Source organism: Pecten maximus, chromosome 3 (genome assembly GCF_902652985.1).
Source record: "Pecten maximus chromosome 3, xPecMax1.1, whole genome shotgun sequence".
Lineage (NCBI taxonomy): Eukaryota > Metazoa > Mollusca > Bivalvia > Pectinida > Pectinidae > Pecten > Pecten maximus.
Window position 1 is genome coordinate 22,855,600 of NC_047017.1, and position 17,108 is coordinate 22,872,707.

At 35.6% G+C, this 17,108-nt stretch overlaps 1 protein-coding gene across 1 annotated transcript; it reads left to right on the forward strand.

Annotated features, from left to right (window-relative positions):
- The first annotated feature begins 3,670 nt into the window (after positions 1-3,670).
- On the forward strand, positions 3,671-16,712 carry LOC117323593 (myosin-11-like). The gene is made up of 13 exons (XM_033878904.1): positions 3,671-3,844; positions 4,748-4,916; positions 7,618-8,613; positions 9,235-9,435; positions 11,180-11,380; positions 11,844-12,044; positions 12,377-12,577; positions 13,066-13,266; positions 13,527-13,727; positions 13,913-14,101; positions 14,226-14,303; positions 14,841-15,068; positions 15,686-16,712. Exons 1-13 carry the CDS (start codon positions 3,806-3,808, stop codon positions 15,895-15,897), a joined length of 3,117 nt encoding a protein of 1,038 aa, XP_033734795.1. The 5' UTR covers positions 3,671-3,805; the 3' UTR covers positions 15,898-16,712.
- Positions 16,713-17,108: the final 396 nt, after the last annotated feature.

A 17,108-nucleotide genomic window follows, 5' to 3' on the forward strand; every position in this document is an offset into this window, starting at 1 on the left:
AACCGGGGGACTATAGCTATAGGTTTCCTATAAAGGATCATACTATCTCGGAATATTTCCATTTTTAGATTTTTTGTGTTAATGTCATTGGTATTATTTCTAGCGAGGGACGATAGTGGACATGTACTGCTTTAGTAATAACCAGTATGCTTGTTATGTTTGTCACTCTAGTATAAGAACAATGGTTATCGTGTGTAAGTATAAGAGCAGCTAACATAACGAGTTAGTCACCTCTTTTCTGCGAGATCAATTCCAGTAAACTCGTGTGTGTGTTTTAAACGGCATCAATAGCACAGAAGCTGCCTTTCTATTAATCAATTTATTGATATCCATTTAATTATCTGTACAAAAGGATTAAGTGCAAATATATACATATAGATTTTGAACATAAAAATCTTACTTGAATTATGAATGAGTCTGTAATTTCTGAAGAAGAACATAAAAATCTAAGGGTGCTTCCATTCCTCTTAATTATATCTGGTATAAACAAAAACACCTTGAGGTCAGGGCAAAACACACTGTTACTTGAACTTGGCGTCAGGCTTAACACCCACATACTTAACTCTGGTGCCATTCCCAACACCCGGCTAATCAACTCTAAACTGGTTAACTAGACATAGATAAAACATTACATTAGTCGTCAATTCAAAACACGTATTTAACAAGCACAATGTGTCGGTAATTAGTTTTAATTGTGCAACAAAGTATACAAATAAGTCATAGTTATCATTCTCTCATACAAGGACCTGCACTATACTTCATATTTTTTATATTGAGAAACTCCTGTTGATATGATATGTGTAATGTAAAACTTGAAGATAACACTGGCTACATTGATACGATATAAATGTTTAACTATATTGTTATCTAATCACGAGCGTTTGTTCTAACATCCAAACAGAATATCGTTTGAAGTATTGGAAATGCCAATCAGAATACCAAGGGTTTCTAACGTACCAGAACATTATATAGGTAGGTACAATGTATATATAGGTAATTTTACGATTGTTTATAAAGACATGCTACCCTGTCTGTTCAGTTGCTGTAAAGTTAACAAAACACAGTCTAATACTACCAAACCGAAAGTAGAATTTCGAATTCAAAACGAAAGTAGGTTTGTCTGTAGTTTTGTGTAGTGTCACTGTGAGACATAGTAAAGCTATGGATATTGATAGTTTATCAGGATGTCGGATAGTATACAAGTTATACTCAGAACGACAGAAGTAATGTAACTATTGTCTGTGATTAACCGAAGAATGGCGATATAGTTAAAATACATTTGGTAGATTATATTGCAAGTAATATAAATATGCCTTGGTGCTTGTGGGGGGTACGAAATGAGGACCATCTGACGGGAAAACAGGTACGTTTACAGAAGTATTTATCGATTATTAGTACCGAAGTCACAGAATACTGAATTTAACACATGAATGGTGGCAATGGCTTTAACTTGGATATGTAACAGTACTTGTCATATGTCTGAAAATTACAAACTGACGTCACGTCAAGACATAATTATCTCGTGTTATGCATACTGACATAATACATTTCATTTCAAGCAAACGTGATACTACTGTCATAATATTTAATTCATTTTTGTTATAGATCTTATCTAATATCGATTTTCTGAACCATAATTTTGACAGATGATGTTAATGATTTTTAGTTAACATTTTCTAAGTTACGTTATAGATTACATGAAGTCGAGAGAATAATCTAGCACTATATGAACACTTTAAGAATTGTAATGCCAAAGATGGAATTCCGGTATCTAATCAGAAATATATATATACATTTGTATATACAATATTGATATACGGAGATACGAACATAATGATGTAATAGGATTTTTTTTACCTCAAAATAATATAAACGTATCACAACATTAAGCTACATCCTAGTAAAAACTATCCGATGTTTTTCATCGACAATCTAATGCTCACTGTCTGCTAATGTCCCATAATAATAGTTATTATTAACTTTGTTATACACTAACGGTAACCCAAAAATACCCACGATATAATATAACGATGGCTTTAGGAAATGATTTGTTTTATTGTCGAAAAATGTTCCAACAAAAAAAAGTTAACCATGTACATATACTTTATTTCAACATAAAAATTACATATATATGACGGGACGAAGTAAGCTATACCCTATTTTTATAATCTACTTGTTACAACCACAAATATGTGAAACCAACGAAAATGTGTTTTATCTTAAACTCTTATGTATAATTGGAAAGAAAAATCTGTCTTTTGTAAATATGTGTAAATAATGCATTAATAACTAAAAATCGTCGTATTTATTGTAAATATCCGTGTACGAAGAGTAATATCAGCCTTTGCGAAGAGATGGAAGGGGTTCTGTTATAAATAGCTGCTATTTCGCAACAATTTCGTACTCTTGCTCCTGTATACGCATTTATGGTTCTGGAATCAGAGTAATATTAAGATTTATTTACCCGAAGTTATCCTTTGAAGGTTATTTTTACCTGGAGCCAACATTTGAAGGTTTACTTACCCCAATGTATCATTTGAAGGTTTATTTATACTTTACCTACATTACGTCACAGCATGAACAGTCAAACAGTGAATCGATACGAGTATTTATTCTTTTCTGTGACGTACAAATAACTGTGTTCACCGGTTTTCTTGGAAGCATGATGAAGGCAGGTCAAACATCTAAAAATGTGTTACATGAACCCACTACGATAAGTCAAAATACAACTATAGAGTTATACAAAGATTCAGGCCCCTGTGCTGACTTGGACGAAACCATTTCCTCATTTTGGGTTTTGACATTTTGTTAAAAAGCACAACTTTATTATTTGATTCAATGCCTTATCAGTACCAGATGATTGTGTGATTTGTTGTTTTTAATGACAGATAAGCATGCAGGGTTTGCATTTTTTACCGTGTAACCCTATCGGTTTATTATTGTTATGATACATGTCTCTTCTTAATACATATACATATGTATATTAGATAAGTCCAATTTTCTAAAACTAACACCGATGATGACGGAGGACAGATGTGAATCTATGCAGACGACGTTGTAAGAGTTGTCCCTCTTGAACCCAGATTACTCTGCGCACGTGATGTGCTATTCAAGATTTGATTTTCTTACATAGCTGTTTTATACGAGAACGCTCTATCTATCACGGCGGTTTATGAGACAATGTAACAAACATATAGACACGAGGGGGGGGGGGGGGGGGGGGGGGGGGGGTGTAGATGCGGACCTACGTCACAAAAAAAATATTGTCAGATAAAAAATAGCCTTTCCCGAGTATGGTCCGTCCCACGACTACCTATCCTTGAACACCCACGACTACTCGGGAGAGGTTATTTTTTAATCTGACAATTATTTTTTTGTGATGTAGGTCTGCACCTTCCCCTTGTGTGTATTGAGTAAGATACAGCCTTTACGCTCACTATAAAATTCAAAAACAGGTACGCCTTAATAATGAAAGTGATGAATGTTGTTTAACACACGTTTAGTCATTCCATACATTCCGTAAACGGTATGTGAGGATTAATGTACAGTTGTGAATGCGTATACGGCGACTGTGTGTGGGTGTGAATTACGAGTAGCATCACCAAAACCGAAAGTACGATTTCCATTTACAAAGCGAAAGTAGGTTTTACCAACTTTCGTTCTGTACACATACTTTTGGTCGACTGATGGTGGACGTACGTTTTGATACGAATTTTATTATTTTCAAGACGATTCAGATCAGTTCCAGATAACTTTATCTTATTTAATTGATACCGAAATTCCACGTGGGTTTCCTCGTGTGATCATGGGGAGTTGCTCATCGAAAAAGAAAGTAAAGGTTGAGGTAGGTTTCCAGAATACTTAATACTTCATGACTATTTGTGTGCACGAAACAAATACATTTAACACCTGATTCTGACGCCTTGATTGCTGGATCACAGGGACCGTAGAATTTATCAGGCTAAATTAATTTGGACCTATATATCCAGCTATAGGATATACGGTCAAATATAAGTCTGTACACTGTAACAAGTTCTGAAATGCCTGTGTGCTGGGTGTAATGAAGTCATATTTGTATACTTACGAATATGTAAAAGTACATCTATGTATCATCTAACATACTGTTGAATGTTCTTTCTCGCCAAAACGTTCTATAAACCAGAAAACCTACTGTATATCACATGTACTAAGGATTAACAACATCATTATATAAATGTTACCTGTGATATAGGTTTATGTATAGATATCACAACCACTTATTAACACGTCGGTCGGCAATCACACTCCGACATCTTTAAAGCGCATATCTACACAGAAATTGTAATAAGTCAACTGTCAAAGAGAAAAGGTCGTTTGAATACCTATGCACGTGTAATATGACCCATGAAAGTAGATTCGGTTTGTTTTTTTGTTTTTTTGTTTTTTTTTTCAAACTATGGTCATCAATGTGTGAGGTCTCTCCATTCACATAAAACTTAATAAGAAAAAGATTTTATTGAATTTAGTCAGGTAGAGTATAATCAATAAAAAAGATTGAGAGATTTCAAAATAAATTGGAGTTCTCTCCCTTCACCTACAATACTTGGTACCTGCTTTAGGTATAGTCGACATAGTGTGAAATTAATTTTAAGTTATGTCAACTTGTATGATATGTCTGATGGAAAATTTTACGGAAAACATGAGCTCGATAATGTTAGTTTACCAAATAAGGATTTTAATTTATCGATTTTTATGGTTTATTTTTCAGAAACTAGTGAACGTACTCCAGAAGTTTGAGAGACTTGTAAGCCCAGAGGTGTATCAGACTCTTTTCGGTCTTTTAAAAGAGGAAAAGATGATTCCCGATTCGTTGATATACGACATAGCAGATCAAAACCCAATAACGTCTCAACCTAAGGCAGCGAGAAAAAGTGAAGGTATTGTTGAACAGACATCGCCGAAAGAATTGAAAATTCCGATAAAGCTCATCGCGAGTAGTCTATGTGCATTCTCTTAAAACTCTAAAATCGCTCCTCTCAGTCAAATTGATTCCATTGTGAATATATACTTCTTTCTGGAAGCAAATATCAAACACTAGATAATAAACCAACCAGTTCGTCCGTTTTAAAGTGTCATATTTCTAGCATAGATCTTGAGGTATCTGTAGATGATAATACAGGCCATGAAAATCTTTGTTAGGGCTTGTCTGAAAACAACATAAATCACCAGGTCCGTCCTTATTTCATAAACGAAAAAAAATCTGGTTCAACCGATAAACGAAAACGGACATAATGTTGCGCCGTTTTACTGTATATCACGTTTGATTATATCACTTGATCCTTCAGTGATATCACCTATTTAAATGTTAAATGATATTGCTTTAAGGTTGATTGTCAAATGTTGCTAAATGAATTAATTAAATGTACAACTTTCCCTCATCAGTCCATGCAAGTAACAAAATTGACATTCAATCCTTATAACGTTAACCAAATCAAAATACCCGCCATCATATTTCTGAATTGAGTGGTCACGGTATGACGTAAGTACGTTACCTTGTAACAATGTTCTACTTATTGCACATGTGTGCACTATGGTGGCCGGTTAGGGCCACCTCGTAATCTCGCGACCTCGCATCCTCGAGATCGAAGTCGAGATCGCGAGGTTACAACGCGAGGCGAGGTCTCGAGGTCGCGAGATGAGATTGCAAGATTGCGAGGCGAGGAACCTCGCGACCTCGCGACTTTAGGTCGAGGTTGCGAGGTCGCAAGATAACGAGGTGGCCCTAACCGGCCACCATTGTGCACAGTAGTGAAAAAACAGCCAGTCATCTGCTCTCGTCGCCTTGGCAACACAAACTCTAGTTCCAGAAATGCTTCGATCATTTAATTGTTGATATACATAAATATAGTTATAGTTCAAAGATGAAACACATAATTATAAAAAAAAAAAGGTATCATAACCACATAAACACGAATTTCGTGCGAAGTGTTCATATAAAGCGTGTGATTTGTTCACTCGAGACACAGGGGCTCGGTTCCGAAAAAAAATCAGCAAGACGACCATAGTTGATAACCACAACACTAAAAAGCCAGCATTTATACACATTCTTGAACTTTTAAAAACTCGTTATAAGGTTTAAGAATGTGAATTCCTTACGACTCATCTGTGATGATGGAGGAAAAAAGTTCCGGACCGTCGAATACCGCTTATGTTGAAATCATGTTTTGCCTGCTTACGTTTATAAAAAAAATACATCCCAAAACGCCAGTGCGACAGTGAAATTCTATATTACAAGAATATTACATAAACCCTCCTCTGCTCATGCAGCAGCAAAAATCCCCATTGTTACACTTTTTTCTCAAACGCAGAACTTCCTGGATATTTGATTTCATCACATGTACTGTAGTTTCGAGTCACAACCATGAGGGCTGGTTTTAGTTTTTAATATAAAACATCTGTAACCCCAGCATTCAGTCTTATGATAATTTTTCGATACTAGTTTGTTCTTTATTCTGATTAAGTCTTTGTTTCGGTGACTACTCATGCGATATCCAGTAGACTAATATCTCATTCGATACAGCTACTGAGCTAGAGGTCAGGAGCTTGGTGCTACCAAGAATGTCAATGTTATGTCAGATCATGTATTTTTGTCTGCATTAAACGGTCAGTTTTGTTAGTACATAAATCACATGTTCCACTCGTGTTTGTATACATACCTTATAACATTGTGACGCAGTTTACAAAGTGAAAGTACATCCAAGTCTAAGGCAGTATAAAACTAGAACGCTAATACAAACAATGAATATATGAAGCCGCCAGCAAAGAGTGATTCGCCTCGTAAATGTGTGCATGAGTTTAGCAGTTTCACTGAGGCGGAGCGAAGTGAAAATGCATATATTAAACTTGAAGTAGTATCACTAAGTCGTTTAATTGGTTTTAGTCGTCTAAGTTAAACATCTAAGTAATACCACTCAATGGGAATTAAAGAAATAAAACGGCGCCCTATAGGATATGACCATGCCTGGAAAGCCATCTTCGTTCTTCTTACTCCACCTTTGTTCTTCTTACTCCCGCTTAATGTGTGATGTGGAAATTTGTTTCGGGAACGGTTTTTTTTTTTTTTTTTTAACTTCAAGAAATGTTCATCCTTTCGTACGTCGTGTTGCTTTTGAAATGAAGTTGTAACCACTTAAAAACACCCATTGCATGTATTTACTTAACAATTAACTCACTATCATCCATATATTGTCTTCTTTTAGGAAAGACTATTTATTGCATTTTTGCTCCGCACTCGTGAAAATATCGATATTAAGTCATACTCATGAAAAATATGCTATATTCAACGGGAAACCATTCAATATCCTTTATATGTATTCTTACATTTATTTGAATTCCATACATCTACTTTTCAAGGAAGGAGTTGATCACACAAGGTATTGATATCATCTTGTGACGTCAGATTATTGTTGATCAACTTACTGTTTCCATGGCCACTAACATTAGATGAAAATATAAAGCTAAACTACACTCCTTAATATGAATAGAATACTGAATGCTGAAGCATTTGATAATAGTATGTATACTGCGAGATTATTATCATGATGTAGATTTTTAAAATGCCTCGTTGTTCTTCATTAGGATACGACGACGATCAACGACGGCCAACGCGACAAAGACGTAAATTACAGACAGGTAGCCCTACAGAGGAGATTCAACCCGACAACGAAAGGCTTAAAACAGATCTGGAAGAAAGCAAGCGTTATATTGATCAACTTAAAGCCGAAATTAACAACTTAGAAGAGAATAATAAGGAACTGAGTAAGGAGGCAGACCTTCGAAAGGCAACAGAGCTTAAGTGCGAGAAATTGGAAAGACAGCTGAAAGACCTTGAAGAAGAGAAAAAATTGGATTATGTGCAACCGGCTACACAATTGTCAGTTCATGAGGAGAACGAAAAACATACGAGACAAAGAGATCATGAAAAACATAGAGGATCAGGACCACAAGACACGACACAACCGGACCAACAGAATGTGACAAGGGAACATGCAACCCTTCAACGGGACTATGGGAAACTAGCTAACGAATTGGCACAGCTGAAACAGGAGAAACAGACAGGCATTGAAAAGCTAGTAGGAGAGTTAGCAGTCCTTCAGCAGGAGAAAAGGGATCACGAAGATAAACTAAGTCGTCAAATAGCACAGCTACAGCAGGAGAAAGAACATGATCTCCTAAAACTGAGGAGAGAAATAGAAGAATTACAGCAGGAGAAAAGGGATCACCAAGAGAAACAAAGTCGACAATTAGCACAACTACAGCAGGAGAAAGAACAGGATCTCCAAAAACTTAGAGGGGAGATAGCAGAGCTTCAGCAGGAGAAAAGGGATTATCAAGAGAAACTAAGTCGACAAGATCATGATGTCCAAAACCTGAGAGGACAGATAGCAGAGCTTCAGCAAGAGAAACAAGACCACGTGAAATTAACAAGAGGTCTGACTGACTCACAAGAAGCAAACTTAGCCCAACAAAACAGCCTTACTCGACAAATCAGAGACCTAGGGTCAGATCTTGAAAAAGCTTCTTCAAAAATAAAAGAGCTCAAGAATAGTGAGGAAACGCACAAACGTGAACTAGGTAATTTTATTAATGACTGAATGATATCCGGATTTATTTGATATTAACTGCGCGAACTTTGCACTTGAACTCGCTAGGTTAATTTTTTGAACTACTTTTGAATTGTTTTGCTTTAAAATATATACATGTACACTACAAACGTTCTGGTCTCATATTGGATTAATCATTCAAGTTTGAAAACGACCGGTTTTTATTGGGGGTTTTTTCCCCTTTTTTTAAGTGCAAGATATATTGGTAGGAAAAGGAGGGGGTTATACTATTCCTTAATTTTGATATTTATCCGTTAAAACATTTAACATTTGACAAAGACAAATTACTTATTCTTTTTAAAGAAAGTAGCACGTGATTGATCATATCTGGCCATATTTTTGAATGGAGAATCGCTCGGTAAAAGCAAAAATAGTCCTCGATGGATCTAATCACTGTAAAACACCAGGGACGTCACGCCTGATTTCCTGTATGTCCACCGTTTTAATGGCATTTCTTTCACTTCACTGCAGAACATCTTAATAGTAATACAAACGTTCAGTGGGTTCTGCTAGACCAATAAAGTATCAAAATATTTCCCTCAAATCATTGAAAAATGCGGCCTACTTTATCAATATTCTACTTATTCTACAGGTGAAAAGGAAAAGGAGTTCAACAAGTATTGCAGTGAAAATGATACATTGTTGACGGATTTGGGAGAGGTTCGCGGTCAATATCAGGATATGCAGAAGGAACTTAATGGTCAAATAGACAACCTCATGGAGGAAAACAATAGCAAGGCCACCTCGATTGGGGAATTGGAAAAAGACAAGGAAGAGTTAAAACAGCAGCTCGGTAAGTTGTTGAATAATAATATAACAATAGAGATATGAGGAAAGGACTTTGATAACCAAGGATGAGCCTTTTGAATCAGAGTCGATGCATTGCTGAGGCTATCTGTTTAAATTCTTCACTAGGTGGTAATGAATTCTTAAGCCTTTCCCTAATCTCTTTCCCAGAAATGTTGTAAATATCGACAGAGGCATATCAATTTCGATCGATAATATATATAACGTACAAACCAACGAGAGCATACTCAGAAAGTACTTTGATCAAACGCAGCTAGTAAAAGCATCACTAAGGTTTCTTTCATAATCATTCATTTCTTCGAAACGATATGAGATGACGACTGTCGCAGGAAATAATCTACCGCTGACCAAAGTGGTAGTTTACTTACATCACATTTTTACACTTAAAAGATTATTTTAAATGTATCCAGCATTTGTATTTCAAATCGGACACGAGTGCCATAACTATACAGAGGAATAAGAAAAGTATTTTATCGATTTATCTTATTGACATATAAAAAGCAAGATAATCTTTTAGTTTAATTTCTTTATTTCGTATATATTATCTGGTGCTGAACCAAACAAAACGCTGTGTTTTCCCTTTATCAGTGTATGATACGTGACTGAATAGAATTGAGATATTTGTAGAAACCGTTTGTTATTCTCGACGGAACGCTTATGTAGACCAAATATGACGGGATTCTCTACAATTTGGTCCCGATGTGACATAAGCCTAAACGGTACATGACGAATATGACCGGAACACTTCACATAAAATAAATCTTAATTAACCTCGATATCGTGAAAACTTGGAAAAAACTATTTGGACAACAGAATATCGACAATTGATATGTGATAAGTAATTAAAAAAATGAATGAAATAAATTATAATAAATGAGGATATTCGTTGCTACTAGTAAAGTGTTTTTTTCTGTTCCGAAAGTATAAAATAGGTTGTATTAGTTATACATGACCATATAACCGATTATCTATGCTTAAACATTAAATAAATATCATTTTGGTGCACACCCTAATATTACCACTCACAATAACTGAATATCGTATATAGCTTTTACCGTCATCCGTGTTGGATATGTTCACTAGGTAAGAGTAACGACCAATAGGTAGATTAATTTTGGTTCACTTCTTAACTCTCCAAGTGGAATATACTAAATAACGTATTAAGTTGATTTTCCCCGCAACCTAGTTTAATATGTTCACTGGGTGCAAATGAAGACAAACTGAATACTGTACTGTCGAACAAGGACAAACTGACAGAGGAACTGGAAACATTAAAACAGGAGTATCAAGCAACCCGTATAGACCTGGAGAAACAGATTGTGTCAATCAAGGAAGATAACTCTGCAAAGTTATCAACAGTTCAAAGCTTACAACAAAATGTTGAAACGAAGGAAAGACAAATCGGTAAACATTTCTATTTGACTTGGAAGATTTCGGCATTTGAGAATTGAAAATTAAAATCGACAAAGCCTTATTTTACAATTCCACTATTCACTTTAATTGGATGTCCAGTTCAAATCACGCTGCTTTTGTAATTTGTAATGCAATATGTATACCATCCATTGATGGCTTTGGTCGCAATTCTGAGTTTAAGCACTTCGTACAGTTTTTCAGAATCAGACACGATGTTATAACATAAAGTTAATCGCCAAAAGCACCATTACAGAACAATTATTGCCTAAATATATCCCGTTATTCCAAACGTTTGACCACATTTTCATGTTTACTAGGTGACCGTGAAGATGAACTAAAAACTATGAAGTTAAACAAAGACAAATTAGAACAAGAAATGGCAACATTACGACAGGAGTATCGCACTAAACGTGCGGATCTTGAGAAACAGATCGAGTCACTCAGGGGAGATAAATCTGCACTGTCGTCAACCGTCGAAAAATTGCAACAAAATGTTGCTAAGATGGAAATACAACTCGGTAAATATAACCAAATTTACTAGGATGTTTCATCCTTCGTTGACAGTAACTTTCTAAACATAACCCGTATAATCCAGGTAACACACTTGCTTTACGCCTAGCCATGAGGTCACCTGCCCGACCACATGGATTTTCTATATAAGTTAATATAACTTGTTTTGTAAACTTGTTTCGTAATTGTTGTTTTAAAAGTAAAACTTCCTTCCGTTGGATGTTCCTCTTGAAGTAAAAAAAAAATATGAGTTGAAAGAATATTCAAACATAGACGTGAGCGTAAAAGGTATTGTAGTGAATGGTTTTGCTATTCAGAGATCAAGGGTAGACATCGCTTCAAAGCAGATAAATCAAGCCTGAGTTGTGACTATATTATGAAGTAGATAACTCAACTTATATCATGTATGTCCACGTTTGCTCTGGTATTTTAAAATTACTGACATATTATCAAATTAACTGTGTTAACTAGCTGACAGTGAAGATGAACTCAAATCTGTACGGTCAGACAAAGACAAATTAAACGAGGAACTGGATACCTTACAACAGGAGTATCAAACAACCCGTACAGACCTGGAGAAACAGATTGTGTCAATCAAGGAAGATAAGTCTGCGATGTTCTCAACAGTCCAAAGCTTACAACAAAATGTTGAAACGAAGGAAAGACAAATCGGTAAACATTTCTATTTGACTGGAAAGATTTCTGCCTTTGAGAAATGAAAATTGAAAATCCTACAAGCCTTTTTTCACAATGCAAAAGTTCACTTTAATTTGATTTTCTGTTCAAATCGAACAGCTATTGTAATTTGTAATTACATATGTATCCCATCCCCTTATGGCCGTGGTCGTTATTCTGACTTCAATCACTTACTGTAGTATTTCAGAATCAGACACGATATGTTCTAACATAAGGATAAATCGTCGAAACCACACCATTGGAGAATAATTATTGCCTAAATATATCCCGGTATTCCAACCATTTGACCACATTATCATGTTTACTAGGTGAACGTGAAGATGAACTCAAAACTATGAAGTTAAACAAAGACAAATTAGAAAAAGAAATGGCAGCATTACGACAGGAGTATCACACTAAACGTGCGGACCTTGAGAAACAGATCGAGTCACTCAGGGGAGATAAATCTGCCCTGTCGTCAACCGTCGAAACATTACAACAAAATGTTGCTAAGATGGAAATACAACTCGGTAAATATAACTATCTTACAGGGGTGTTTCAACCTACAATATGTACGTGTGTAGTAACTTTCTAAACATAACCCGAATAATCCAGGTAACACACTTGCTTTCGCCTAGACATGGGGTCACCTGCCCGACCACATGGATTTTCTATATAAGTTAATATAACTTGTTTTGTAAACTTGTACGGTAATTGTTGTTTTAAAAGTAAAACTTCAATCCGTTGGATGTTCTTCTTGAAGTAACACCGTTTTGAAAATAAAATATGAGTTGAAAGAATATTCAAACATAAACGTGAGCGTAAAATGTATTGTAGAATGGTTTTGCTATTCAGAGAACAATGGTAGATATCTCTTTCAAGTAGATAAATTAAGCCTGAGTTGTGACTCTAAATTATGCCGTCACAAGCAGATAACTCAGCTGATAACACCTATGTCCACGTTTTCTCTGTTATTTAAAAATTACTGACATATAATCAAATTAACTGTGTTAACTAGCTGACAGTGAAGATAAACTCAAAACTGTACGGTCAGACAAAGACAAATTAAACGAGGAACTGGATACCTTACAACAGGAGTATCAAACAACCTGCGCAGACCTGAAGGCACAGATTGTGTCACTACAGGGAGATAAGTCTGCACTTTCGTCTACAGTTGAAAAGTTAAAACAAAAGGTTTTCGGGTTGGAAACACAGTGTGGTATGTTAAGGTGGTATTACACATCAGAGTCCGAATTATGAAAAAATATCTCTCCAACTGTTCTTAAACTATTTTTTCTTAATTGAAATTGAAGTTCACAATCAATAAATACACTTCAAGACTTATAAATATTGAATCCGACTTGCTCTTCATATGCTCAATATGTATAATGAAACAATAAAAATAAATTTGTGATCTTTGCTTTTCTTATCACTAATGTTAAATATTACTCACTTACGAAAAGTATACTATATCTACAGGTTCACTCCAATCGACCATCGGTGCTGTTAACACTGAGAAAGAGGCGGTTAAAAAGGAAATGGACAGTCTTCAGAAAGAAAAACTACAACAGCATAAGGAAATGTCCACCAAGTTAGAAGACCTAAATGCCGCATGCTCTACGCTTTCATCCAAAATTGACGTGTTGCAACAGGAAAAGAATGCATTAGAGGAGAAATTAGGTGAGTTTGGAAAAATCTGCATTTTTCATAAATATACATTTTTTTATTGTATTTGTCGAGTCTACAAATATAAATGAAACAAGCGTGAAAAAAGGGAAAACATATATCCCAAGAAAAATAAATATTATTCTCCCTGAAATACAAGGTGTTCTAGTATCCATGAATACTGTCACTGTATGATACAGGGTCACTCCAGGCAATTCTGCATACAGTCAGTATGGAGAAAGAGGTCTCCGAGAAAGAGGTTGCCAGTCTACAGGAAAGCCTTACGGATATATCTATCAAAATGGAAGATCTTAGAGCCGCAAATTTGACACTTACATCACACAATGATGATCTGAAATATGACAAGGAAACATTGCAAGAGCAATTCGGTAATAATATATATACACAAATATGTACAATAATTTCAATATGGTTTGTACTGTATAAACTATCAGATATGTTACCTAAATTATTCCTCCTTGGAAAATAGATTTAGATTTGTTTTATCTGCAGATGCTAAGGATGAAGAACTTCAGACACTTCAGAGAGAAGTGAGAGAGGCGGCAGAGCGAGCAAAGAGGAAATCCGTCGGTATGTGTAATCTTAATTCATTATATACATTGTAAATCAAACACTTCTCTCTGAACGTACAATGTCAATATAATAGAGCTTCTTTGTTCAAAACGCCATTTTTGTATATGGGTGCTAGATTATCCTCTTTAACGTGTTATAAATACAAATAAATGCTGAGGATTTTTAAAGCTACCTTAAACGTTGAGAATGTGTAGATTTGCATACGGTACCGGTGTGTCTATGTGTCTTCGATGAAGCAGAAGACACGTATCTATACAGAATACCTACATTTGAGTTCCTTGTACTATTTCTGTAATATAAGGGAACTCTATTTTAGCAGTTTTAGAGTTTCGATTGTGATTTTGTTAAAGTCGTTATTCTTGGTTATAAAACATATGTATTCAGAACCCATATCTGTCTTAGAATATATAAGCGATTTTCTTATTTAATTGTATTGTATTAATTCTGTGAATGATCGCGAAAACTAATGAAATCCCCGTATACATTTACATGGAATTATAAAATTGCACAGTACGTTTTTGCCGCTTCTTACAGTTCTGAGTCTACGAAGCGAGGGAAGCGGGATGGGAAAGGCAATGGTAGACATGGTTACCAAGGAACTAACGAGGGGTCTCGAAGGAAAAGTTGACAAGACCCATATGGACCTTACAATACAGCCATACAAGCCGACAGCAGGTGCCCTTTGTGGACCCCTTGTGGTTTTCTGTCTAAATATGTCCAGGGTCGGTACTAACATACTAGATACATTAAAGGGAATCACGGGTAAGTTACAACCAAGTGACTTTTTTTGATTTCGGAAAACATGTAGAATAAACATTCGAATGTTAATGTTTTTATATAAACTCTATACTGCAATGTCTCTTGTTATTTCTTTCGGTTTTTGCTGTTTATCCATTAGTTATATATATTTTTAAATATTTTCGTATTAATGTTTCTCTTAGTGCTCTACAATCCTCGCAAAGAGAAAAAATAAACATTTACCATATATAATAATGTATATATACATATATATATAATTGTATATAGTAGTGGTTGAGAACGACAATAAAATATCAATCGCTGACATACAATGCTTGTATGACAGCTATAAGTTCTAACTCCACGGTTTATCTCCGATTTGCCCTGTATGAAGTATATAAAAATGGGTTTCGAGATATGCGTGTTAACGAAAATTATGGGATGTTGTAACCAACAACATGTTTCAATGCATATTACTCTTGTTCAATGTTCGGGTTGACTTTTTTATTATGCTTGATAGTGAGGTTTACTTGTGTGAATCCCTGAATGTATATATTGCAGAGGTAATGCATCCCATATGTTTATTAACCATGCATTATCTGCAAATACCAGCAATTGTTTATTGTTATTGTACATTTCAGTTACCAAAGACGTGATAGCCCTGGTACTCCACCATACCAACAAAGAAAACCTATCTTCACTAACTCCCACAAGTCTCCGCGTAACCGGAAGTGAGTTACGACAACTTGGTGGGATTATTGACATGGCATTTACCAGTGACAGTGGTCTCTACGAGTGCGAACTCAACAAAAAAGCTGTCGAAAAGCTGGCAATCGTTTTACAAAAATACTAATCACTCGTGTGAACATAACGTACTGCCGGGATTGCAATTTCCTTTAAAGGCGAAAAGTGAAAGTTGTTGCATTTATGTCATATTTTTTACTATGTGTGATATGTATCGGCGTGTTCTTAGCTAGTTATATTTAGGATCACAGCTGGTTGTGAGTGAAAACACACTTGGACGCAATGCCATTGTAATCAAAAGCCTTTTTTCTAATTTGCATACGAATATTTCCAGAACAAACTTTTGTAAATATCTATTAACATTATCGCCAGAAAAAGAAAATTTCGTCAACAGGTTTGATTTTTCGGGGGTATATTTGTGATAGAGGTAAGGTTAGCGTGTATGTTGGTGAATGCTGTGTAGGTGTGTGAGTGTGTATGTGCGTAAGTAAGTAACCATTGGGCGAGTTTGTGTTTTAGATGTGATGTTGTGTTGGTGGAAGGATGTGTTTTTAGGTCGGTTATTGTGTAGCTGGATATAAGGATGTAGGTATCAAGGCAGAGATCTATTTTAAATTGACTTTAGACGATAATTAATAATCTTGTATATTCTTTTCTCGAGACGATGTATAAGTACATATAAGTGACCACTGGTCATGTTTCAGATGAATGTGACTGAATGTGGTCACTGAAACGTCACGCATACAATCTAATACTAATTGTGATATTCGAAATGTTTCATAGTATAAAATTAGTTAAGTTACTGTCGTTATAAAATAGAAAGCATTTAACTATATGTAAATCAAAGATAATGTTTTATTTGACTCTATTGCGATGTACCATTGGATTATTATTTGGATTCCTGAATGCACTATCGTGATATATCCTTGCGCCACCATACAATATGTATGGATGTTGGGTTGTGGTTTATTGGTGGTGCGCGACCTTTAGTAATCAATAGTCTAGAGTTACTCCCCTTGGGGATCGCGCTCGGTTGTGACTTCCGTGTAACCATGTGGAGCCTATAAAGTGTGTTCAGAGACTGATTGTCTTATTGTGTTTTCTTAATACTGGCGTGGTGGCAGCGGTGGGATCCACGCCAGTATTAAGAAAACACAATAAGACAATCAGTCTCTGAACACACTTTATAGGCTCCACATGGTTACACGGAAGTCACAACCGAGCGCGATCCCCAAGGGGAGTAACTCTAGACTATTGATTACTAAAGGTCGCGCACCACCAATAAACCACAACCCAACATCCATACATATTGTATGGTGG

Coding starts and splice junctions, on each gene's coding strand:
- LOC117323593 (XM_033878904.1), top strand. CDS start 3,806: ATGGGGAGTTGCTCATCGAAAAAGAAAGTAAAGGTTGAG. Junction 11,381..11,843: donor TAAGATGGAAATACAACTCG/GTAAATATAACC, acceptor TGTGTTAACTAG/CTGACAGTGAAGATGAACTC. Junction 15,069..15,685: donor TACATTAAAGGGAATCACGG/GTAAGTTACAAC, acceptor TGTACATTTCAG/TTACCAAAGACGTGATAGCC.